Here is a 23,608-nt window from a genome sequence, read left to right on the forward strand (position 1 = left end):
GAGGGAAGACTGTCCGAGGCAAACTGTTTCCTGGCATCAAGCGTTCCCTTTGTCTAAAAGCTGGCACCGTTGCTCCCTGTTGAGTAGAAGCACTAAAGGCCCATTGCTGCTCACCGCAGGGCTGTAACAGGAGAGCGTCGGTAGCACCCCATCACATCAATAGCACCCCACTGCATCAATAGCACCCCACCGCATCCGTAGCACCCACCGCACCCGTAGCACCCCACCGCACCCGTAGCACCCCACCGCACCCGTAGCACCCCACCGCACCCGTAGCACCCCACCGCAGCAAGGGACCAGGATTTTTACTCCCAGCTTGACGCTGGTGTTTGAGCACTGCACACGTAACGACAGGGTCTGTTCTGCATGCGAAGCACAGGTTCACTGACCCACCTCAACATCTTCTAACATCTGGACACAGACACCCCAGACTGCTTAAAATGAAGACACTCCCACAAGAAGTGAAAACTCTGGGACTCGTACCTGGATGTCCCATGATCAGCTTTCCTGTCTCACAAAACAACACCCAGGACTTGGATTTTCGCCATCACTTCTTTATTTTGGGAAAAACATACAAATTAGTATTAATTAGTATATAAATACAATAAACACCCATCCCCTCTCTTAAACAGACTGTTAAATTAGACTGCCCAAACAAAATGTGCTTATGCTCCATTTTTCCCCACAGATGCAGTCTGTAAAATCAAGAAATAGATACAGCGCTTTGCTAATTCCCTGCAATTTGTGTGAGTGAGAACAACTGAAATAGCTGCATGCTCCTGAAATACCAATCCAAAACTGCAGCTGGTCATACATACAAAAGTGTCAAGTTTTGCCTGTGCCCCAACTCACCATTTTTTTTTTTTCTTCTTTTTTTCAAACCACCAAGGAACAATACTGCAAAGAGGCACAACAGAGGGATGTGCGTCCGTTTCCACCGCACCCCTGCAGACATTCAGTATCGCCCTTCCTAGGAACAGGCTGAGAGATGAGACCATTCCAGGTATGCCGGGTACCTACATACACTCTTTGGGAGACAGCAATTTGCAGATCAGCACAAGTGCCATTCCAGTTTAAAAAAAAAAAAAATGCAAGAAAAAAGAACAAAAGAGGCATTTGCCCCAGTTTTCAAAGAGAAAACCAAGGTAAGCCAATACTGGAGCCCAAAGAAAAGGCATATTACAATGTGTTGTGTAACCAGAAAGGACAAATTACTACATGGCAAATGCAGCTTGTGCCCATGGATCACAAGGAAAGCCAGGAGCTTTCCCTGAGCAAATGGAGTGAATAAGGGCTTGCCAATAGCCCATATGACTGCATCCCTGAGCAGCCCTACTAACATATGCTTTTTTTTTTTTAAAGTTGCCATTTGAAGGGTACAAGGACTAAACACCACAATCTCATCACAGCCCACATACACCAACCCCACCACATTACACAATGACACTGCGTGTGTGGAACAGCTTCCTCTCCCACCCGTTCAGACACCTAACCTGCTTTTGTTCAACTCATGCAAAAATCTGTATAAATTACTACACTATGTCAACAGACTCTGTTGAAACTGGAAGTTACCTCTCCCAGAGAGGTTATTTTAGAAGTACTTAGGATATCACTTAAAAACAACTTACATTTTTCCCCCCACCAACACACAGTGATAATGGAATAAATCCACTTTCCTTCACATTAAAGAACAAGTTTTCCCTTTGGAGTGGCACTAGTTTCTTAATTCCAGTATTTAAAAACACAATTAAGTCTGGTATTGCCACTTTTCTCCAACACGAAAAAAAGAGATAGGTAGATGCCAAGGGAATATGGCAGGAAAAAACCAAATAATAGATACTAATGGTAGATCTCTGTTTTTGACAATGTCAAGCTCCAAACTTCTAATGGAAAACCAAAGTATAACTGGGACATGGTTGGGGGAGGCAGAAGGGGGAAGAAGCACTGGTGTCAGAGCAGAAGACGCAAACTTTTAATGAATCAAGGACCTTTAAAGGATGTCCAATCTCTAAACCGCATTTTCATTCTCATTTTGCTGAGTCTTCCTCAAGTTGGCCTGATTAGCTGTTGTGGATGGTGTGCCAACTCCAAAGCTAGAAGTGCACGGACAAGAGTCAGAAAAGCCAGAAGTGTTTGCTGAGGAACAAGATGCCCTAATAGCAAAAGGGCGAACAAAGATGATGCCAAACACGCAGGCAGCAGGACAACCTCTCCAAGAAACCACTGCCAGCCCCTGAGGCTTAGACACAAGCAGCGAAGACCTTGTCCAAGCAGGCATTCCCACTACTGGCCTTCACATGGTCCCAAATAAGATGGTGAACATGACATGCAAGCAGAAAGATGTTTGATGAGGTAAAAGACAGTAGCACCTCCCTTCTAGAAATAGTAGAAAAAAGGCTTTTTTTTTTTTCCCCTGTATGTAGACATTTAAAACTTTTTTCTCCTTTTTTCCCCCCCTAATAAAACCTGCTAAAGATACAAGCACAATCATCAAAAATACCAAGTCTGCTCAGAAGAGCTCTTAGGATTTCATTTCCTCATACATGGGCCTGTTAAACTTCAGTAAGTGTTAAAAACTGGAATCTGATACCAGCTCCCCTTTCCCCCCCCGGTATAGATTTACCACACACACATACACACACACGCGCACAGAGTACATACTACCTTCCCTTTTTACAGATTAACTGTTAAAAAGGATGATTGTTCTAAGCCACGGAGACCTGTGAGGTCTGGCTCTCATGGAGAGGCCATTTTCCTCTAAGTTTTTTACCTGATTTGCAAGACAAAGCTCTACTGCTCCCGTACACTCACTACAAAACAAAAAATAGTCTTTTAGGGTGAGCCTAAAAACCCTGGACCTGTTGGTCCCAGACCCACAGGTCAGTTCTTGGCCGTTCGGAGCTTCCTGCGGAAATAGTCAGGCGCTGCGTCGTAGAGCCAGTCCGCATCCACCACGCACAGGTCCCGCATGTAGCACTTGTTGGTGTGAAGCAGCCCGTTGTAAACCACGCAGGCTGGCTTGCAGTGGAAGAGCACGGAGGAGGGGTGGATGGCCACCAACTGGTGAGAGTCCACGGTGCTGTAGGTGCCGTCCGGCTGCAGCTCCGCCGCATTCATGAAGAGGCTGTGAGCCAGGCAGCGGCGGATGTTTCCAGTGTCTGAGCGGGAGGACTCGATTGGCATCGATAGCTGTTCAGCAACGAGACACAAGGGTAAGCAAGCTTGTAAGTGCACCCTCGTGGGGAAACGCAGCCCCATTTTAGTGGGCTTCCAAGATCAGGCAATATTGTGTCAGAAATCCTGCTAGCATGGGAAATATAAAAGGACCGCTAGGAATTCAGCTCAGGCAGATGTTAAGCTAATCCAGACTAATAGCAAACGAAAGGTGAGCCACAAAAAGGATCGAGACTCTCGTTCTGGGAGCGAGTTTTAGGCCAACTAGCATTCACAGCGGGACAGGGGTGCCAAACAGTGGCTCCCGTGTCACGTACAGACTTCAAGCAATTCAGCAGCAGCTCCCACACTGCGCCTTACGCTCTGTGACTGGCAGGAACAGTACTGATGTGAAAGCTGCTGTTAAATTGAATGCCTGACTCTGTGAAGAAGCCAGCCAGCACAGGCTGCTGAGGCTGACATCGCTCAGTGGCACGCATAGCACAGTCACATCTACACTAGGGCAGCGAAATCCCTTAGGAAAAAACTGTCCTCTACCTGAGAAGCCTTCCCAGAGCTCCCCTTCTCTCTTCACCTCTCCTCGACCCACTGAGCCCTGCAGCTCTGAGATTTTGGGATGCAGCTGCAAAGTCAGGAACTTTACCTGACTATTCATGGGAGACTGAAAACAAAACCACGTTTTCTCACTCCTGGGACTTGGTGCACAGCGAAATCAGTTTGGGGACAAACAGAAAAGTACAAACAGGTGAAACAGAGAAATACAGTATGGCAACAAGTTACCTTTACGCAAATGTCCCTGAGCTGAGCTCTGACATCTGACACAAGCATCATGTTCCTGCTGTTGACGAAGTTCTCTTTGCACCATTCCTGCAGCACAGACACCAGGAGTTAGGCGGGCCCGTTTCTTCACCCAAGAAGCACAACGGTCTTTGCATACCATGAAAAGCAGAATCCGCCAAACAATCTTTCTTAGAGAAAAGGTGCTAACCCATTTCCTTGTCATATTTTTACCCCGATTACTCCCCTCTGTCTACATTCCCTCCCACAGTGCCAAGAAACGGCATGTTGTTGTTCTCTTCCCACTCAGAATTGCTCTGCAAGGTCACCTAGTGCTGCAAAACAGCACCTGCTATCCCACAGGTAGTGAAAACAAATTACGTAAGAATGACAGATGCTGCAAGGAACGGGGTACACGAGTCTACAGATCTACAAAACAAACTGAGGCGTTTGTAGGGTAAAAATCTGCTTGTAAATATGCTCAGTGTTTTTGTAACGAATCCTGCCAAACAGCATGTCTAGGGTATTTATCAGCAAGTCTCAACACTCTCCCACTCCCTCCTGTTTCCAGCTGGAACGAGGGAAGGAAGAGACCAACTCCGATTACAGAACTGGCCTCATGAAGCTTTTGATAATGTTTTGTTCCAGCCTTCTGGGGGTACCTTCGGCACTCGAACAGCTTTCTCCAGTTACCCAATTGTAAAGAATGAGTAAGTCCTCTCTTCTCATTGCTTTGGAAGGATGCATACTGCATCAGCCATGAAGGATGCAGATGTCACTCTGCTGTATGCCAGAAAAGCTCCTCACCACCATGAGCCCAGACAGCACTGGCATCCTCAGAGCACCCTACCTTGTTGCCACTGACATTTTTGAAGGCCCTGTACACACTAAGTAGCGTAAGATGATCCCCCTCACTGGAGATGAATTTCTTCCTGACAGATTGCACTTCATCCCGCCGGGCCGGAGGATTGTAGAGGACACTGTCCACTGATAACAGCGACACGATGGTCAGGATCTCTTCTGTACAGTGGAACTTGGGGGACAGGAGGATGGTCTGCAAATCACAGAAGAAAACTGATTTTTGGTCGCCCAAATCCACTTCAGATGGACAGACTTTTCTGCTCACCGGCAGCCTGGGAACTTTACCAAGCATTGTTTAGGACAATGTCATAGACATCTGGGCCTAGAGACAACTGTAAATCCTCGTATGGGCCCACCAAGCACCTTTAACAGCAAATGTCATGCTCTTTCCTAGGACTGCCCAGTTCGTATACAGTACAAACATGGCAACTAAAATCAACTACAACATCAGACACTTCATGAAACTGCTAAACAGTGCTGCCCACAATCCCAGAAATTGCAAGGGAATTAGCCTTGTTTCAGCTTCAGAGATGCCAGAGGAAAGAAATTATCTTTTAAAAAAATCTCCCTGAATTAAACAGCAAGTGACAAGCAAACCAGCACAGCTGCTAGAAATAAAGCTTTGCTTCATTAACATAGTGCAGATACACTAGTACAGCTGCAGTTGCCCCAAATTCCAGACCTTGTTTAAGGAGTTTGAAAGAGAAATGCCAGTGGTACTGGGAAGAGTACATGAGATAAAAATTAGCTAATTTTTCTGTAGTTTTTACTTTAGAGAACTTTGGTTCTAGTGGAAAGGCTGCCATCTTCCTCCCCAGGGGGGTTAGGACAAGCTGATCTTCCTTTCGTTCCACAGCTCCCAGCAGGTCCAGCTGTTCAATCGCTGCTTGAACAGCCTCTGTCAAAACAAGAAGGTTCGGGCTGTGAGGCCTCCTGGCTGACACTGGCAGGGATGTGAAGGATCAGCTGGTACCATCACTACCTCTTTCCCTAGGCCAGAGGAACAAGTACTTCCCGTTTAGAGAAATTAGTGCCCCAAGCCGTGGTTTATCCCCCTCTATCCAGTAGAACAATCACCTTTTCCAATTTAAGTAGCAAAACCAGAGGCAAAACTAAAGCTGCCATCTCTGGGTTTGCGCAGAAGCCACATGAGATTCTCTATGGCTTTCCTTGGCAGTTAAGGCCCACCTTCATGTTCTTTATGACCCAAAACTGCTCCCTGCTCTGTTTGGAAGATGGACTCCCCAGCTGTCTGCTGTAACAATGGCTGCTCTGATGAGGCTGAGCAAAAGCAATGAGCAGTGAATGAGTCTGAGACTTATGGACCACAACGAGAAATGCAGCAGAGACAGCTCCCCTTTCACAGCCCTGACCTTCCATACTCTGTCTTCCCCAGCTGGCCTGAAGGCCTTATTTTAAGCAACTCCTTAGTGACTCATTTGTCAATTTTTTCCAAGGCTGCCTTTGTAACCACTTACCAGGAGACGGTTTGGACATGAAGTCAAAGGTGAGCACATTGGGAATTCTCAGGGCCAGGAGCTGAAGCATCACACTGGCCAGATTACACCTGCAAAGGCAGAAGAAAACAACTGAGCTTGTTCTCTTCTTTTTTTCTTTTCTTTTCTTTGCCTGTAAGCTGAGATGGAGTCCTCAGGTCTGTGCTGCAACTTGACAGAGACTAGTCCAATGCTGGCTGGTGAAGCCTTACTTCCTAAACCACAACGGGTAGGAGGCAAGTCCAAGATTTGGAGGAAAGTCAAGAGAACTATTGCCCATGCGTGTTTGGAGGCTTAGAGCCCAAATGTCCACCCTGAGCAAATGCTTCCTAGTTTTTCTGTTTAGTCTCCAGAGTTCATTTTTCTTAAAAGTCAACTGGTCAGACCCTAGATCCAGTTTTGCTGTTTGGTTCTTTACACAGCTCCATCTGTAAAAGAGGCGTGGCAAGAAGTGTGACGGTATCAGGGTTCTTTTCTCACCTCTGTATCTCGGGTATTGTCATTTTGTCAAACTTCTCAAACTCATCCTCTGTGTAGAGCCGGTAACAGATCCCACTGTCCTCTCGCCCTGCTCTCCCTGTTCGTTGCCAAGCCTGGGCCTTTGACACCCGCTGGACCGCCAACACTTCCAGACCAATTTCTATGTATGGAAAAGCATCACTTCAGTCAATGTCTGCGTAACACACAGCTTTGAAAAACATCACTCTGTAGGATTAACAACAAAAAAATCCCAGGGTCTGCCATCCAAATACTGCTCAGACTTCACTTGGTTTAGCACCCCCAAGCAAAGGTAATTACCATGCACTGTGTTCATGAAGAGAAGAATTGTTTGACAGATTTTTACCCCTGCATTGCTGGTACTCAAAAAAAAAAACCCCAAAGCCACACCTAAAGCCTAGGACATTAATTTAGACAGTGCAGAGGGCATTTTAAATCAGCTGTCAGTGGGGCTCATTGCCTCAAATAACTTCTACAAAACTGAAAACAATCTCTGCATCGTTCCTTAGAATTCCTCACCAGGGCTGTATTTCTTTGCTTTGACCATGCCTGTGTCCACAACATATTTTATTCCTGCAATGGTAATGGAGGTTTCCGCGATGTTGGTGGAGAGTATCACTTTGCGACAGCCCTGGAAGGAAGAACAAACTAAAGCCAGTCAAAAGCTGTTTTAGATTAGCTGCAGTGAAGAAACGCTACTACTTTTGGCCAGCATGGGCCAAGCCTACGTATCGCTGCAGCATGCTATGACCACATACCATGCTTGCTATGCCAGCTCTTGTAAATTAAGGTAGTTTCTAGTTCCTAATCAGTTTTGAAAGCATGTGCTTACACTTCTTGCAACAAAATACACCACCCAGGACAGCTGTTATCAATATGTCTTCAAACCATTTTGATTTCATTTCTGGCACAAGCACAACACCTGAATTCTTGTTTATCTGCTGGATAGGTACAAAAGGGCCTGAGGCAGCAGAGTTGCCTTTTCTTGTGGCCCTGCCAAATATGCCCAGGTTTTTAGCTTTCTTAGGATTTGGCTGGCCCATTAACTGCTGTAGCTTTTTTGTGATATGGACATAAAATTCCTATGAAATCGGGCAAATTTCAATTCCTCTGCCCTTTTCACTCCCCCTAATCCTTCCTTCTTTATATGATCCCAGATGACTTATTGTGTGTATCTGTTAATACCATCCCAGTTGCGCTGTCTTATATTGCACTGGAACCATTCAGCCTAAAGTCAGTAGACAGCGGAGACTATTACTTACAGACCGCTTTAACTCCTTAAATTCCACATTTCTTCCAAACACTCATGCAAGCAAACAGACAAACTCATCCTGTTTACCTATCGTATTGCCTCACCTTGGGGGCAGCCTGAAAGACGCGGAGTTGTTGAGAGTAGGGCAGAGAAGCATAAAGAGGCATCACCACCATCTGTGGGCAGCCATCAGGGAGGTGCTTGGCAATGTCTCGACAGGTTTTGGTCATTGCTTCAATTTCTTCCTGACCAGTCAGAAACACCAAGATGTCCTGAGAAGAGGGTGCTTCCTGAAGCCAGAGGAAAAAACAAGTGAGAAGTTAAGACAGTTTGGCCAGGGAGGGAGAACCGAGATTGTAATGAGATGTTGTCCTGACAGCAGGTCAGCAAAGCAGGTAAGGAAGAAAGAAAAGACACACACGCTGTGCAACATATGCAACAGCCTGAAGTTCCCAATGGATTCACCAGAGATGAAGGGTAAACTGCATTTTGCAGGACTGAGTCTAACAGGATCATTTAAAGTCACATGTCTATTTCATTAAATAACTGTCCAGGACATGCAAACAAGAGAGCCAGCAAGCACCCAAGTAGAAGCCAGTAAACACGGAAAACTCAGGCGAGAGGAGCATCTGGGACATCAGAGATCTTTGTTTAGCAGTCTCCTTTCAACTCCAGCCTTGACGTACAAGTCCCAAAATCCTAACAGCAGCAGCATCTTCAAAGCATTAAACGCAGGGTAATAAACAGTTTAATGAAATGATTTAACCATCTGGCAGTTTTGCATTCAAACATTTAGTCACAAAATGCCTATGAGCTGTTATTGTAATTGATCTCTACTTGCTCTGCGGTTACACTTTGCCAGTAAATTAGAATCACCTTCACGCTACTGTTAGCTTATGCCTGGATTTCCCACCACAAGCCAAGGCTCTTTACGGTTGACCACTTCCAATCTTTCTTTCCACTGTTGGAATAACGTTGGCATTTGTCAACCCCTCCCTTGAGCCAGTCCAACCCACTAACCCATCACGCTCCCCAACTATCTGCCTTTCCCAGAGGATGCAGTGGAGCACCTCAGGGACGTCTCTGCTTTAGCAGCATCAAGCTCAAGCCATGTCCTCTGCCACAGCAACCTGTGAGCCCCCCCGACCAACAATCCATGGCCCCGGAGAGGCACAAACCTGACGAGACCACCATACCTGGTGGATTTGGAAGACTGACACCAGTGCTGCTTGGAGGTAATCACTCTGAGGCTGTTTGGTGTAAAAGATCTGAATGGGATGTTGCCGGCCCTCTAAATAGAGAACAGGAGCTCCACTGAAGTACTGGGAGAACTGGTCAACATCCATCGTGGCTGACATGATGATCACCTTCAATGTGAGCATAAGATGGGTTAGCACCGCAGTTTAGACCCAGCAGGACACTTACCAGTCAGGACTAGCCAAAAGTCAGCTTCCTGAGAATGAGATATATGCTCAGAACAGCAAAAAGCACACAGTTTGGGACAGAAGAGAGTGGGCTTTCCTTGACAAAGCCATCAGTTTGGTGTCACACAAGCATAACATGTTGGTATGATAAAATGAGCAAAGACGTGTTAAAATTCTCTTCCGACATTTAATAAACAGACCTGAATACCCACAAAGCTAGGCTGTACAATGGTCTGTTGAATGACACAGAGCTAGGACCCTACCAGTCCCTGACATGCCCTCCCCATCAAAACCAACCTGCTCTCACACACTTCATCATGTACTCACATAAATTCTTGTGCACCTGACACACACGTGCAATCTCCTTCCCCAGTGGGAGCCTGTCATACAGCTGTGGTATCACAGAGCTCCTGTATCCAGGGTGCTCTCAGCAACAGTATCAACCCCTCCCCAAACAATGTGTCTAGTCTATAGCTCACACCCGAGGGGCTCTTATGAAAAAAGAGCAACATGGAGGTGACCAGATACCTTGTTCAGATGTGTCATATCAGGCCCACATGTCGTAAGTTCTATTCAGATTTAAAGGGGCTTTTTAGGAACAGGTAAATAGTCAAGGCTGAAATTTCAAACACTCTGGAAAACGCCAGGAGATACTCATAGTGCTCAGGGTCCAAGCCCCACCCCTGCCCTTTGCTACCATCCTAGATGCACATACTTTTAGTGGCTGTTTGCCCAGTTCCTTTCGTTTCTTTTGTGCAGCTTTCACCACTCCAAAGAGTACATCAGTATGGATTGTCCTCTCGTGGGCTTCATCCAGGATGACAACACTGTACTTCCGCAGCATAGGGTCCCCAATAGCTTCGCGAAGTAGCATTCCATCTGTTAAAAACTTGATTCTAGTTTCATCAGATGTAAGATCGTCGAAGCGTACAGTATAGCCAACCTATGGAAGTGATCATTACAGAAAGCACAAGCACAAAGTTACCTGCATTTCTCATTGCCATCATACCACAAGGAAGGACTACAAAGCACTCTAGTCAATGCATCAGACAGAGCCAACTAGAATTCCAAGGAGAGAGTGTATTTACAGTCTGTAGGCAGTTAGATAATCCATCTAAAGGAAGCTCCCAACACTGTATCCCAATTGGCTTCTTCCCAAGTAGATGATCATCACAAATGCTCCAAGTTTCCTTTCCTTCCTCCCCTGCTAGAAACTACTCCATGCTCTCCAAAGACTTTATATAGGGGAAGTCTTTCTCCTCCAGTTTTCTCACACAGATTCACAGATCTGCACAGATTCAGCACTCTGCTCTCCTTGACAGTGACTTTTGATACAGGGAGCAATGGAAGAGAGCACAATATTTTTTGTTTTATTCATTAACCAGTATTTTTTCAAATGGATGAACACAGATAATAATCAAGAAGTAAAACACCACAGAGTCAAACTTGCCCCCTGCCCCCAAGCCCAGAAGCAGGTAAAAAGCCATTTTTTTCTACTCATGCATATTCAGTGGTTGGACTTGATGATCTTAAAGGTCTTTTCCAACCTAAACAATTCTATGATTCTATGATTATTAAATGAAGACTACCTATTACCCCTCTGGCTGCTTTTTGTCTTACCCATTAAGCCCTGATACAGTCCCATTGGCACTGCAGTACTAAACCAACTCTCTAAAGATTTTGTAAAGCAACCTACCAGTTTTCCCAGCTCTGTCTTCTTCTCATCCGAGACTCTGGTAGCTAAGGAGATAGCTGCTACTCTGCGAGGCTGGGTAACAGCAATGATGCCTTGGCGGCCAATTCCTGCTTCATAGAGGTACTGAGGGATCTGAGTGGTCTTCCCTGAGCCCGTTTCTCCTAAGGAACATCAAGGGAATAGTTTTCACCTTCTATAGCATCTTCAAATGAAAGGTCCCAACTCATTCTTTTATGTTAATTTTTAACCATATTTCAGAATGGGGAGGCTGAAGACAGGAAGAGGTTGGACAACTTGCCCAAAGTCACACCGTAAAGCAGTGACAGGCCAGGGACAGAACCCAACACCTTGCTCTAGTCACTAGACCACTCCTCTACAAAACTCCTTTCTCCCAGGTTTTCTCCATCCATGCTCTGGTTTAGCAACATATTCCAGTCTGTCCGGATATGAAGTGTTTGTCGTGTAACACAGCCAACATAAGAAGATAATCATGCAGAGCAAGGAATGATACTGATTTGGTTTTATGCGTATATTTATACTACTCACTAGGAGGTTTCAAAGTAAAGCTATAAGAAAATTAAAGTAAAGCTTTTGTCACAACAGCGAGTATCAAGTTACAGTTTAAGACTTTCTTAGAGGAGCACTCAGGGCACCGACAAGCCCACAAGTCTTCCTTTGTGCCTTCCTGAAGTCCGAGATGGTCCCTTCAAGCTCAGGCGGATGTCTTCTCCATCTCTACAGCACTAACACACAACACAACAAACACTATCCCATTTTCCCCCAGGGGTATTTCCAACACAAAATCTGTGTAGACCCCCCTACCAAAGATGGCAATCAGCTACCATCAGTACTTACGGCAGCATCCACAACAAAAAGCGTAACTTCCCGGGCGCAGTATAAAGCAGCGCAAATCACAGTGCCTAGAGGCGCTGCAAGTGAAACTGTCTGGAAGTGCAATGTGCAGGGAAGAGCAGGGAATATTTTCCACATCACTGTCACTTTCCTGCACATTTTATTGCAGCTTAAAACACATCTGTAACTCAAATCAGATCACCTCCAGCTTCCCACTGGCCCATTACAAGAATTGCTCTACAAGAAAGAGCGCAAGGCTCTGGAAACCAGAGCCCTGTACTCTCAATCATTGCAAGACATGAATGGCACAGAGCGCACCGAGGGAGTGAGGTGAGAACTGACAAGAGAAGGAGGAAGAAGCATCAGAAATTCAGAAAGATGACCACCAAGCAGAGAAGAATCGGAAAGCCAAATTGTAAGCACTGCAGCTGCAGACTAGAAATAGCACGAGTGAGCTTTTTAGCGCGCTCCACCGCTGCAAAATTTTAAGTGGCGTATTATAGTGTATATTTAGCAAGCAATAATGACAATCTCAGGATTATACAGAGGAAAGGAGAAAAACGCAGTTGTGCCTATCAGTTACCATGACTGATTTTTTTTTAAGGGTTCACATATAGGAGTGAAATATAAAGCATTTTTCATTTAATTCTAATAAATGCTGAGTCTTTAGACTTCCAGCTCAGGTGTATCTCTTCAGCTCCTGAAAGTCAGACAAAAAGGTTATTAGTTTGAACTCAGAGAAAGGCTAATAAAATTAGTGGATGCCCCTGAAAAACGTAGCTGAGGAGACACTTTTTCCAAAGAGCAGGGTTTTGCCATTTGACTGAACTCCAGACAGGTGGCGAAACAGAACGGAGAGGGAAATACTTTTGCCTTCTCCGGAAGAATTAAGCCACCAGCTGCCTTAACCAGCCAAAACTCAGGAATAAAAATATTACTAACCGACCGCATTTCAGATTTACACCCACAGCGTTTCCGTGCAACTTCTCCCAGGCCGCGCCCGCCAGGACCAGCCCGAGCCCCGCGCTGGGGACACCGGCGGCCGCCGGGCCCCCGCCGAGCCCCGCGACGCTCCCCGGGAGGCCGCGGAGCCGCCCGCCGGGAGGCCGGGCCGGCGCTGAGGGGCAGCCCCGCTCGCCCAGGGCCCGCAGGCGCGGCGCCGAGGAACCCCGCCGCCCCCCCCCCGCCGGGGCCGGCCCGGGCCGCCCGGCTCCCGCGCTCACCGATGAGGACGGCGCTGTCGAGGCCGCGGAGCTGGCTGAGCAGCGGCCCCCGCGCCTGGAAGATGGGCAGCCCGCGGCGCTGCGGGTCGGCGGGCGGCGGGTGCCGGCGCGGCGCGGGGGAGGCGGGCAGCATGGCGGGGCGGGGGGGCAGCGCCGCCTTGAGCCGCTTGGCCGGGGGCGCCTCGCCGCCCTGCGGCATCGCCGCGCCTCAGGCCCGCCGGTCGCCCGGGTGACGGCTGCCGCCCCGCGCGCCGCCGCGGCGTCATCGCGCCGCCCGGGCGTCATCGCGCCGCCGCCCCGCCCACGTGACTCGCCGCCCGGGCGGGGCCCTGCGGGAGCGGCGGCCCCTTCGCGCGGCCGGGGGGCTCCGCCAAGCCCGCTCCGCCCGCCGGGGAGCCTGGAGAGGGGCAGAGCGCTGGCCAGCGGGCAGCCTCGTGGAGAGGCAGGTTCAAGACCCGCGTCACGCCCGTGCACGGTTTGTCGGCACAAATCATCTCTGACATCACACACGGCTGATGATCCGCTCTCCAAGCATGACTTCGGTAGTTAAACGCGCTTCTCTGTGGGACAGGCTGCCCGAGAATGGTTCCAAGAGCAATCAAAGACCAGGGCAGACAGCAATCCGCCAGCAACAGCCCATTTTGTCCTGGGGTGCAAGTAAGCAACGCTTCAAAGTTCTCCCCAGGTCCGGCAGCTGCGGCATCGCTCTGGACAGAGCACAACCCCGAATGCTCCGCAGAGGGGAGCGAAGCGTGCGAGGAGAGCAGCTTTGGAAGAGCGCAGATGGACGAGCTGTCTTACCAATACACGACTTAACAACAGGGTCATCCCCAGGAAGGGGCGCGTCACCTTGCCCACCTCACAGCTGGCTGCGGATTTACAGAAGGTTTTATCCCGGCCACAGGGCTGTCTTTTAGCTTCACCCCCACTCCCTAACGTCCCACCAGCAAACTGCCAAAAGACTTTTAAACACTGAACTAAAAAAAAAAAAAGGTTTTGATCCAATTCCCATCTAATAAGCTACCCTGAAGCAACATTCCCCAAAACATTTTTAGTACTCCTAGAGATTAAGATTTAAAGTCTGTTTTGAGGGGAAAAAAACCCCAAGCCTCCTTTAAGTTTTTATAACCTTTAACAAATAAAATGCAGATACAAATGGAGTCGCCAATTTTGTTTATCAGAATCTAATACACTGCTTGTGGACAAAGCATTTCCCCATGAGATCCCAACACATTCATCTCCTGCACTACAAACAAGTTAAAAACCTGTAGCCAGTTTTTAAGAACAGCAAAATCTGAGACTAAACAAGATGATCGCGTGTGACAGTCCTCCCAGATTTAGGAGGAAGATGCAGTTTCAACAGTATCTCATCTATTGCAATATAATCAATCAAGAGCTACCCATAGCATCTTAGGAGTGACTGAACAGGACGAGCTGAACAGGACTCTGATTTCCTTATGTGGCTCCTCATACAGATATTTATAATCAACATAACTTCAGGCTAATCCTGCTCAGTGCCACTGACCTGGGTTGGACACTCAGTCCTCCCTGTCCTGGTTTTGGCTGGGATAGAGTTAATTTCCTTCCTACTAGCTGGCATAGTGCTGTGTTTTGGATTTAGTATGAGAATAACGTTGACGACACACTGATGTTTTAGTTGTTGCTAGGTAGTGCTTACACGAGTCAAGGACTTTTCAGCTTCTCATGCCCTGCCAGCAAGAAGCTGGGAGAGGGCACAGCCGGGACAGCTGACCCAAACTGGCCGAAGGGCTGTTCCATACCATGTGACATCATGCTCAGTATATAAGCTGTGGGAAGTTGGCTGGGGGACAGCAATTGCTGCTCAGGGATGGGATGGGCATTGGTCAGCAGGTGGTGAGCAACTGCATCATACCTCACTTGCTTTGTGTATTATTACTATTTTACTTTATTTCAATTATTAAACTGTTCTTATCTCAACCCACAAGTTTTCTCACTTTTACTCTTCTGCTCCTCTCCCTCATCCCACGGGGGCAGGGTGAGCGAGCAAGTGGCTATATTGCTGGCTAGGGTTAAACCACAACACTCCTGCAACAAACTGCATACACAGACCACGAATTTAACATCTTGAGCAGACAATCCCGCTTCCTAGCAGTTCTGAGAGACACTGGGGGGAAAAGCTTGCATTAATGCCATCTCTTTAGGGATTTGCTTTTTCCAACCTCTGCTTTTTCACCAGCTGCCTCAAGACTATAGGATTATACAAAGGATTAACAAAAAAGGATCCACAAGACATTTTATTCAACTTACCATCTGAGATATTTGAGCAGTTCTGGCTCCAGACAAGTTTTCTTCCCTAATGCTCCAAGCCATTTAATAACTGCTGGAACTGTGTATGTGTGGGGGTGGATTTTGTAGAACTACCTATTTAAACAAACGCAGTAAGACTCAAACCTGGTCATCTGAACACACAGTCTTTGGGGGAAAAGCCATTAAAATGTAGTCTCAGCCTGCAAGTGTATTCACACCGAGGCGCATTCCAGAAACCCAACTGGCAAAATGAAAAGCCTGCATTATGCTATATGTTGTATTTCTTACAATTCAAACAAGACTGGAGACAATAGCATCTCAGATTAAAAAAAACTTTTGCCATTGAAATAGGGACTTACGCTTTCAGCCATCTTGTAGCTGTTGTATCCAAGAATAAAAAATGAGTTAAAACCAAAAAAGTTGGTTTTGTCCCCTGTAAAGTTTCCCATATAGTTTCCTGTATCAAATAACTTGAAAAAATGCTTTAGAAATCACTTTAAACAAGTACTCATGGTCTTGTTAACCAAAGCTGACAGGAAATGGTTTCCAGTTTTAGGTTTTTGGCTCCACTGGATTAGTATTTTCATTACCAGCACAATAAATTCCCTGACTGGGAAAGACACTGGTAGTCTGGAAGTATCTTGGATTAGACTGCCATTTCATAAAGTGCTTGTATTCAAAACCATAATGCTGTCAAAAAGTGTCCTTTCCGCGATGGGGAATGAGAGAGTCCCCAGTACAGAACTTCATTCAGGTCAGTCTCTCCCAGTTGTCGCTGGGTTTTGGCACAGACACTTATTAGCCTCCGAGGCGCTGACCTTCTCCCCATGCAAATCCTCCTGGTCGTTCTTCTGGCAAGGGATTGTAATTAGGATCATCTTCCGGTGTATCAAATATTGCTTTCCTGGAAAACAGAAAATATTATTTTTTTCCCCTTTAGAATACGTGTTTCACAGACTGCTCAAATTCTGCACATGCACAGCGTCCTCCCTCAGAAACAGCCTCCCAAAGCACTGGTGATTTATATCCAAGTCACACTTGCTCTCCAATTAGGAGCCATCTGGAAGAAGGTCTAGAATTATGTGCCTAAACCAACCGAGACTGACGAGTTAAAATTCCACCTCCAGTGTAAGGCAGAATTTCATACAGCTAACATGTTCTCCCAGGAGAGGATAAGGGAGCAAAACATGAATGGGATATTGAAGAGCTCTTTGCATCTTGAGAAGGGGACAAAGTAAAAGTTAAATACAGGCAGTATTATCTCAATCTCACAGGCAGGATGCAGGCATTGACAGGCAGACTTAAAATCCACAGAAGAGTCTATATTTGAGACAACATTAGAGGCTTGGGTTTCCTATTTATTACAAAAATCATGCCTAATCTCGTAGATTATTTTGCCACTCTCAAAGCTAGTTTTAGAGGTTGTCTCCGTAGATTTGTTCACCCAGAAACAAAAATGCAGTAGATATGAAACAAACAAACAAAAAATCACAGGCTGCATACAAGCAATCATTATATCCAAAACATCTTAAAAGTAAAGTGTGTTTAACAAGACAGTTCTTAGAATAGCTAAAGGGATTATTTCTCTTCACCCAGAGTGACAGGCCATTTCAGAAAAGTTTTCAGAACAGGAAAAAAGAAATATCAGGGGTATTACAGGATTACAACTAAGACATCAAAGAAAATTAAAGCATCTGGGGAAAAAAAAAAACCACCACAATTTTAGGCCCAGACAAGAATCATAAGCAGCCTTCTGAACAAAAACACGTAAAAGGATTTACATGGCAGCCTGAAGACAGGCTGACACTTTTTCCAGAGGAAGAGGGTTACTGAGACAGCACACGTTGCTCCAACAGCCTTAGGCTTCCTCCTGCACACAGCTGGGTGCATACAACCTCTGCGAAAATGGGACATTTCAAATATATCCTGATGGCACGTGTAACTGGACACTCAATTTGTCTAGAGTTGCTTTTATATGAAGGCAGCCCTCACCAGAAACAGCCTTCAGTTGCTAAGGGCAAGTTAGATTAGTGTAGGCCTACAAACGCGACCAGCACAGCTGTCCTGGGACAGCCATTCGTGCAGCCATCACCTTGTACAATTACTTGCTGAAGACAAAGCCTATACTGAACAGAAATAAACTATCAAGTGTACTTGTCCAATCAAACAAGTATGACCCACCAGTTAAACTAAGCATGGGTCTGAAAATGACATTCTAGTTACTCAGGCTTCTAGAGGCTCGTTCAAACAAACAAACAAATAAACAAACAAAAAAAGAGAGAGAGAATCAGTTCAGCTCTAGATAATTCTAAGAGTCTCACAGAGCTCAACTCTCAATGTCTCAACTGCCCTAACGTTTAGGTAAGCTTCTCTCACCCAGGCTGCTGTACAGCATCACAGATGGTTACAGTCCTCCACGCAACAGGGAACCGAGTAGGAGTAGCACCACTCAATAGTACAAACACTGAAGTCTTTTGCCAAAGTTGTGAAATAGAGAATGATTTACAGATGAAAAAAAATATTAGATATATTTAATACCTCAGTCACTCTGTTCGTACACAGCAGGAGTCTTCTTATTCCTCACACCTCAATAAGAGACATGCATCTTTGGTACCACCAACAGGCAAAACTCAGTCAGCAAGGACTAAAAAGCGTTACCAAAGAAATCAACCCCTTTAGCCCTTCTCCGCAAGAAAAGAGTTCCCACTTACACATCTGTAAGAGTGCCCTCCCCTGTTTGGCAACACACAAGTTAAATAAAAGAGAAAGTACAGACACACCACAATTCTGTCTCAAGCTATCTAATTTACCAGAAGTTGATGTGACTGAATTATAAAGAGTTTTCCATGCAAGCACTTTTTCTACATCCATTCCATATCAGAACCAATACTTACAAGACAGATGGTGTTCTCAGAAGCCTTCCACCACCAGGCTGATTGGGAAAGACATCCTCTAAGAAAAAATATATATGCCCAACGGCAATGCCTAGTATATAAAGAAAAGTCAAATGGTGATTTTCAATACTTCTCCTTTACAACTTGCAAATGCTTCACTAGAGTTTTCAGGAAGAAAAAAAAAAACAAACCACCCACGCATTGATTCTTTCACAGAAAATACGATAAGAGATATAGAAATACAAAAAACAATGAAGCACATTGACATCAGATGAAAAGCTTAACTTACACTACAAGACATTAATACAAGGAAACTGTCATTATTAAACATACTGATGTTATGGCTTTATTAGAGTTGATAAAAATTGTAACGTAAGCTATTTTACTTCAATAGTCTGATGCCCACAATCAGACTAGGTACCTGGGCTGATTCCAAGCAATAAAAAGCCAAAGCATCAGAAGCTCTTTCCATCCTTGTTACAGTACAAAATATGCTACAGTGTTTAGAAATCAAGAAAAGCCTGGTATAAATATAGCACCATTATACCAGACTAACTAATACTAAAGTAAGAGGCATTTAGCCCTTTATTTTTTCCACATTTTTTGTTTCATGTAAAACACTAGCAGGAACAAATCCTTATGATTCTTGCAGTTCCTTACCCAGGAGATCCACAATGATGGAGTTCCCCAAAAGCAGTGAAAAGCCCATCAATACCCAGGGTAGAAATGGGGCTTGAAAGATGAGAAGACCAAAAAAGTTCATACGGACATAGGGATTCCTGCGGCTCCATACATACACAAGCATTATTGTGAATGCCTGACCCAAGAAAACCAAATTCACAAACAGGCCAAAAAGCTGTGATAATTAGTTAAAGAAAACAGTTCACCAAATAATTGTTGTGAGGTCGAGCATGAGAAGAATTTGACAGCTTGACCTGTAATCCTACATTTACCTTACAATTCCTATCTCTACTTTCCCAGGTTCAAGTAAATCAAACCTACTGTTGATCAAATTCAACACCTATAGCAGGATTCAGTGTACCTGCAGCATGAATAATCCCTTTAAAGTATAATTTAGCATGAAATCACTGAAACAACAGCGTTTCGCTTAGACAACCTGAGCAGTCCCCTTTCATCTGATAAACTCATTTCCATAATCCTGTCAAGCAGTAAAAAGCCTGAAAGACCAGCCCAGTATTTAACAGCAACAGTCACAAAGCATTCAAAACTACTTTAACAAATACTGTTATTCCTCGTACTACAAACAAAATATATTATCACTTAAGAAATAAGATAAATGTAACATCACAATTTCAGTTCTCATTCACATGTCTTTAGCTTCACTAAAGCAGTTTGGAATAAAAAAAGGATACAGTCATTAAAAGTCCTCCAAAAAGGAACATAAATACAAAATCTGCCGTCCGACCTCGAAAAGAGCCTTCTTCAAGCATTCGGCAGTAACGATATCTGAAGTTGCAGGTCAGGAAAATTTTACTGTAAATGAGTTTAAAGAAAGATCCAAGCGGAAAAGGATTCAATTCTACATGAGCTTAGATGTAAGCTTTGTATCAATTTACTGCATCAATGGGCTCTTTCTGGGTGCCTCAAAAGAGCGAGCAGACCCAGGAGAAAAGTTACTTGGAAGTTTCTCCTGTATGTCAGAACCAACCTGAAGGATCAGGCTTGTACAACGAAGTCTTAACACCACAAAAATAAATGGCAAAATTCTTGACAGCTTATAAAGGAAATCCCACTGATGTCCATTCATGACATCAGTGAAGTCAGCATTGCTAAACGCCCAGGAACTTCACAATGGAGCAGAACCGAACCTTTGCCTATAGGCACATATAGCAACATGCCTGCACTCTGGAGCTCTGCTTTCCAAGGAAAGAAAACAAACTTGATGAAGGATACAAAAAGATCATGTTAAATAAAAAATTAAACCCAACTGGTCCAAAGAATAAGTAGTTTGTGATTAACCTCCATACCTGGAAATAAGACAAATACAAGGACTTTAAACATGACATCTTATTTTTATTGTCTAAATACAAAAGCAAGTAACAATTTAACTGAAATCTCCTTCACAGTCAATGCATCTGATACCTAATGCTAAGATACACTGATTGGCACTCAAGTTTCATCAGCTTTTTTAAAATGTAACTTCAATATGAAAAGTCATAGTCATTTGTAACACTCAGTTTTGAGAGGACAAGCACTTGCAAATTCAACAGTTTACTTAAAAACCTCCACACTTTAGGAAACACTTACTTGAAAGTGTTTAAATATTAATTCAGGGTTGAAGTACAGCTGAAAGGGTGTGATTAGTTCTAATTGCTGAAAAAGAAGAGAACATCCGATGGAATCAATACACCAAGAAAAAGCTATATGCACCCAAATAAGTATCCCCCTTTCCTTGTGCCAAAAAGAGCCCAGCAAGTTCTCAGTCAGCACACTGAGCTTTCTAGCAAAAGTCAGCCACATTAACCTCTTCAGTCCCCCTCCTGCTGTTATTATTTATTTGTGCTTTGCTCCTTTCCAGTTTTCACGGCAGGCAGGCAGCAGGGGCCCTGGAAGCGCTGCTTTCAGGGGATCCCTTCCACTCAGAAGGCCCTGAGGGGAAGAGACCGGGCCCTGGGGCGCGGAAGGTGTGTGAGCTCATCCCTTCCACGGTTCCCAAGCTCACTCCTCTTCCCAGCCTGCCGGCACGGCTCCAACGAGCCTCACCGCCCGCCTCCCGCCGGATCTGCTAGGCTGCGGGCGGCTGCCCGGGGCCCCGCGGCGCCGGCCCTACCGCCCCCGCCCACGGGCCGGGCCCTCAGGAAGGTCTGCGGAGTCGCGGGCCGGGGGGAGCGCGGCGGGCGGGGACCAGGTGACCCCACTCACCACGGCGGCGGTGGTGAGGACGCAGGCCGTGGTGTAGGCCCGCGTAACGGGCGGCACCTGCAGGTACTCCTGCCGGAAGGTCTGGTACGCCATCTTAGCGCTCCCCGCCGCCGCTTCCGCTTCCGCTTCCGCTAGGCGTCTGCGCCTGCGCACACCGTCCCCCGCCCCGGCGGAGCCAATCGCCGCCGGCAGCTCCCGGGCGGCCGCGCTGCGCTCTCATTGGCTGAGCAGCGAGCCTGGCCTTCTTGCCCAGCCCTCCCCTTTCCCCGCCCCCGAGGGCTGGAGCGTTTGATGATTGGGCAGCGCGGTTACCCTCGCGGCCACTGATTGGCTGCGGGCGATGCTGCCTTCCTGAGGGAGTTCGAACGAGGCGGGAAGCGGTGGAGGGAGCGGTGCGGCCGGTGGGCTAGCGGCGGCGGGGTGGCTCGGCCCCAGCCCCGGTCTGCGGCACTAGAGCGGGAGGAGCGGCGCCGGTGCCTCAGGTAACGGCACGGGAAGCCGCGGCTGCGCTGGGCCTCCTGTGGGAGCCGGCCCCCCTCAGCTCCGGGATCGGCCTTCCCGCCGCCAGCACGGCCTGCCTCCCCCAGGGCCTGCGTTTCGCTCTCCTTTCCTTACCGGCTTTCATCCGCCACCATGTCCGTCAGTCCCATGGCCTACGAAGCGCAGTTCTTTGGCTTCACCCCCCAGACGTGCATGCTGCGTGTCTACATCGCGTTCCAGGACTACCTCTTCGAAATGATGCTGGTGGTTGAGAGCGTAATCCTGAAGAAGCTGGACGGGTTTCCCGACTGTAAGATCAGCCCCTTCCAAATCCGGAAAAGCACAGAGAAATTTCTTCTCTTCATGAAGGAGCACGTTGATAAGCTCTTCATTAAAATGGAAGAAGTGCTTCTGCAGCTGGTGTTAAACATCCCTAAAAACGTGCTCCTTCCTGAGGACAAGGTCCACGAGCAGTACCCCTACAGCAAAGAACAGTTCCAGGCACTTCAGGATGAGATCCATCAGCTGCAGCAGCAGTACAAGGCTGAGGCGTCTGCTGGGCAGGCACTGCGAGCGGAACTGGAAGAACAGAAGGCTGTTCAGGCTGAGCTTGAGAAGATTTTGCAATGGTTTGATGGGCTTGAGAATATCTGTAGGGAGCACGGGACCAGCAACTTCAAAGAAAGCTTTGCATTCTTGACACAGAACTCTAAGAAACTGCAAGATGTGCTGAAAGATGTTGAAGAGAAAAGCAAAAAAATAAAGAAGCATGATCAGTTATTGTGATGGGAATTCTGAAAAGGCAACACAAATCATTTAGACAGCTTGCTTAAAATGATAGGGGCTTATCTTTCCAGAAGCATCTCCTCTAATCCTGCCACGACCTAGAGTAAAAGCTGTTGAACTGTTAGTTTACACCTATTTAGCACCCCCCTAGGGAAGGAGGGAGAGAAAAAAGGCCTTGCTGTTCTGTGAAAAGTAACTGAAAGTGGTGATTGGGAACAAATTTTGGGTTGGATACCCTGACTGTGAATGTGAGAACCTCGGGACTTTGCACCAGCTTCCCGAGGGAGGTGTGTTGCACCAGCAGTGTCTTCTTAAGGCTCAGGTGTGCCGTTCGCTGTGTTTTAAAAGCCAACAACTAGGAACTCCGTAAAGAAGCGAGGCAGTGACGCTGTTGTCAGGGCTCTGACAAGAAGCAGATGTTTGCATCAATACTGAATTTCAACCCAATTTCTGAAATTGCAGGGTTACTTACCACTCCACATATGTTTGCAAAGAGGTAGCTTGTGCTTTCTTTAAGCAAGGACGGCATGTGTCCATAGACGGAAGACATAGAAGCCACTGGAGGAAATGAGCAACTCGATCACTTTGTCCTGCTTTAGCTTATGTTGCTTTATATATATTTTTTGTTTGTTTAATTTTTGTTGTCTGGTGTCCTTTTTCTACTAAATAGCGAAGTTAATTTTATTCATGGTTAATCAGATTTTCCTGTACAAATGTTGTGAAGACTGACTGATATGCCTGAGTTCTTTGAAGTCACTTAATTAAGCTTATTCTATCTGTACTTGCTTCAAAACACATTACAGTCTGCATGCATCTGTTGGCCTCAGCAGGTTTTGAATCTCCTGTACAGACGTATCATGAAATACCAATCCTAGCATAGATGTCTAAAAGATAATAAACTTGTGAATAATTCAGAAGTTACTGCAATTAAAAAAAAAAAAGTATTAAAAGCATAAAATACACTTTGCAGTTCTTTCTTCCTCGACTTCTGAACACTTCCTATAGAATCAGCTTGGTAAAACC

The 23,608-nt window shown here is 46.2% G+C and overlaps 3 protein-coding genes across 6 annotated transcripts; 1 reads left to right on the top strand and 2 right to left on the bottom strand.

Moving 5' to 3' along the window:
* Positions 1 to 615: 615 nt before the first annotated feature.
* DHX33 (DEAH-box helicase 33) lies at positions 616 to 13,452 on the bottom strand. Of its 2 annotated transcripts, XR_012831566.1 has the most exons (13): positions 13,254 to 13,452; positions 11,179 to 11,339; positions 10,198 to 10,425; positions 9,255 to 9,425; positions 8,163 to 8,348; positions 7,326 to 7,437; positions 6,789 to 6,948; positions 6,291 to 6,379; positions 5,583 to 5,710; positions 4,802 to 5,005; positions 3,955 to 4,041; positions 2,771 to 3,189; positions 616 to 1,027 (listed from the first exon to the last, which is right to left on the bottom strand). XR_012831566.1 is itself a non-coding variant. In XM_075720307.1 (12 exons), exons 1-12 carry the CDS (start codon positions 13,450 to 13,452, stop codon positions 2,881 to 2,883), a joined length of 2,034 nt encoding a protein of 677 aa, XP_075576422.1. In that variant the 3' UTR covers positions 616 to 2,880. The 2 variants fall into 2 exon arrangements, 1 of the variants encoding a protein (XP_075576422.1); XM_075720307.1 differs by having other exon boundaries at positions 616 to 3,189.
* A 2,125-nt stretch (positions 13,453 to 15,577) lies between these two features.
* Positions 15,578 to 21,412, bottom strand: DERL2 (derlin 2). 3 transcript variants are annotated; one of them, XM_075720310.1, is made up of 7 exons: positions 21,323 to 21,412; positions 20,705 to 20,770; positions 20,351 to 20,424; positions 19,810 to 19,903; positions 19,097 to 19,292; positions 18,437 to 18,527; positions 15,578 to 16,446 (listed from the first exon to the last, which is right to left on the bottom strand). In XM_075720310.1, exons 1-7 carry the CDS (start codon positions 21,410 to 21,412, stop codon positions 16,341 to 16,343), a joined length of 717 nt encoding a protein of 238 aa, XP_075576425.1. In that variant the 3' UTR covers positions 15,578 to 16,340. The 3 variants fall into 3 exon arrangements, with proteins under 3 accessions (XP_075576425.1, XP_075576423.1, XP_075576426.1); XM_075720308.1 differs by having other exon boundaries at positions 21,320 to 21,412; XM_075720311.1 differs by lacking the exons at positions 15,578 to 16,446; positions 19,097 to 19,292; positions 19,810 to 19,903; positions 20,351 to 20,424 and having other exon boundaries at positions 18,450 to 18,527; positions 21,320 to 21,412.
* Positions 21,413 to 21,952: 540 nt separating this feature from the next.
* Positions 21,953 to 22,585, top strand: MIS12 (MIS12 kinetochore complex component). The gene has a single exon (XM_009491904.1). The coding sequence runs from the start codon at positions 21,953 to 21,955 to the stop codon at positions 22,583 to 22,585; it is 633 nt and encodes a 210-aa protein (XP_009490179.1).
* Positions 22,586 to 23,608: the final 1,023 nt, after the last annotated feature.

Source organism: Pelecanus crispus, chromosome 12 (genome assembly GCF_030463565.1).
Source record: "Pelecanus crispus isolate bPelCri1 chromosome 12, bPelCri1.pri, whole genome shotgun sequence".
Lineage (NCBI taxonomy): Eukaryota > Metazoa > Chordata > Aves > Pelecaniformes > Pelecanidae > Pelecanus > Pelecanus crispus.

Coding starts and splice junctions, on each gene's coding strand:
- DHX33 (XM_075720307.1), bottom strand. CDS start 13,452: ATGCCGCAGGGCGGCGAGGCGCCCCCGGCCAAGCGGCTCAAGGCGGCG. Junction 11,340..13,253: donor CGACAGCGCCGTCCTCATCG/GTGAGCGCGGGA, acceptor GATGTTCCTTAG/GAGAAACGGGCTCAGGGAAG. Junction 3,190..3,954: donor TCAGGGACATTTGCGTAAAG/GTAACTTGTTGC, acceptor GTTGCTGAACAG/CTATCGATGCCAATCGAGTC.
- DERL2 (XM_075720308.1), bottom strand. CDS start 21,412: ATGGCGTACCAGACCTTCCGGCAGGAGTACCTGCAGGTGCCGCCCGTT. Junction 20,771..21,319: donor TCCTCACCACCGCCGCCGTG/GTGAGTGGGGTC, acceptor CTTCTTTTTCAG/CAATTAGAACTAATCACACC. Junction 19,904..20,350: donor TTATTTAACATGATCTTTTT/GTATCCTTCATC, acceptor CTGCAACTTCAG/ATATCGTTACTGCCGAATGC.
- MIS12 (XM_009491904.1), top strand. CDS start 21,953: ATGTCCGTCAGTCCCATGGCCTACGAAGCGCAGTTCTTTGGCTTCACC.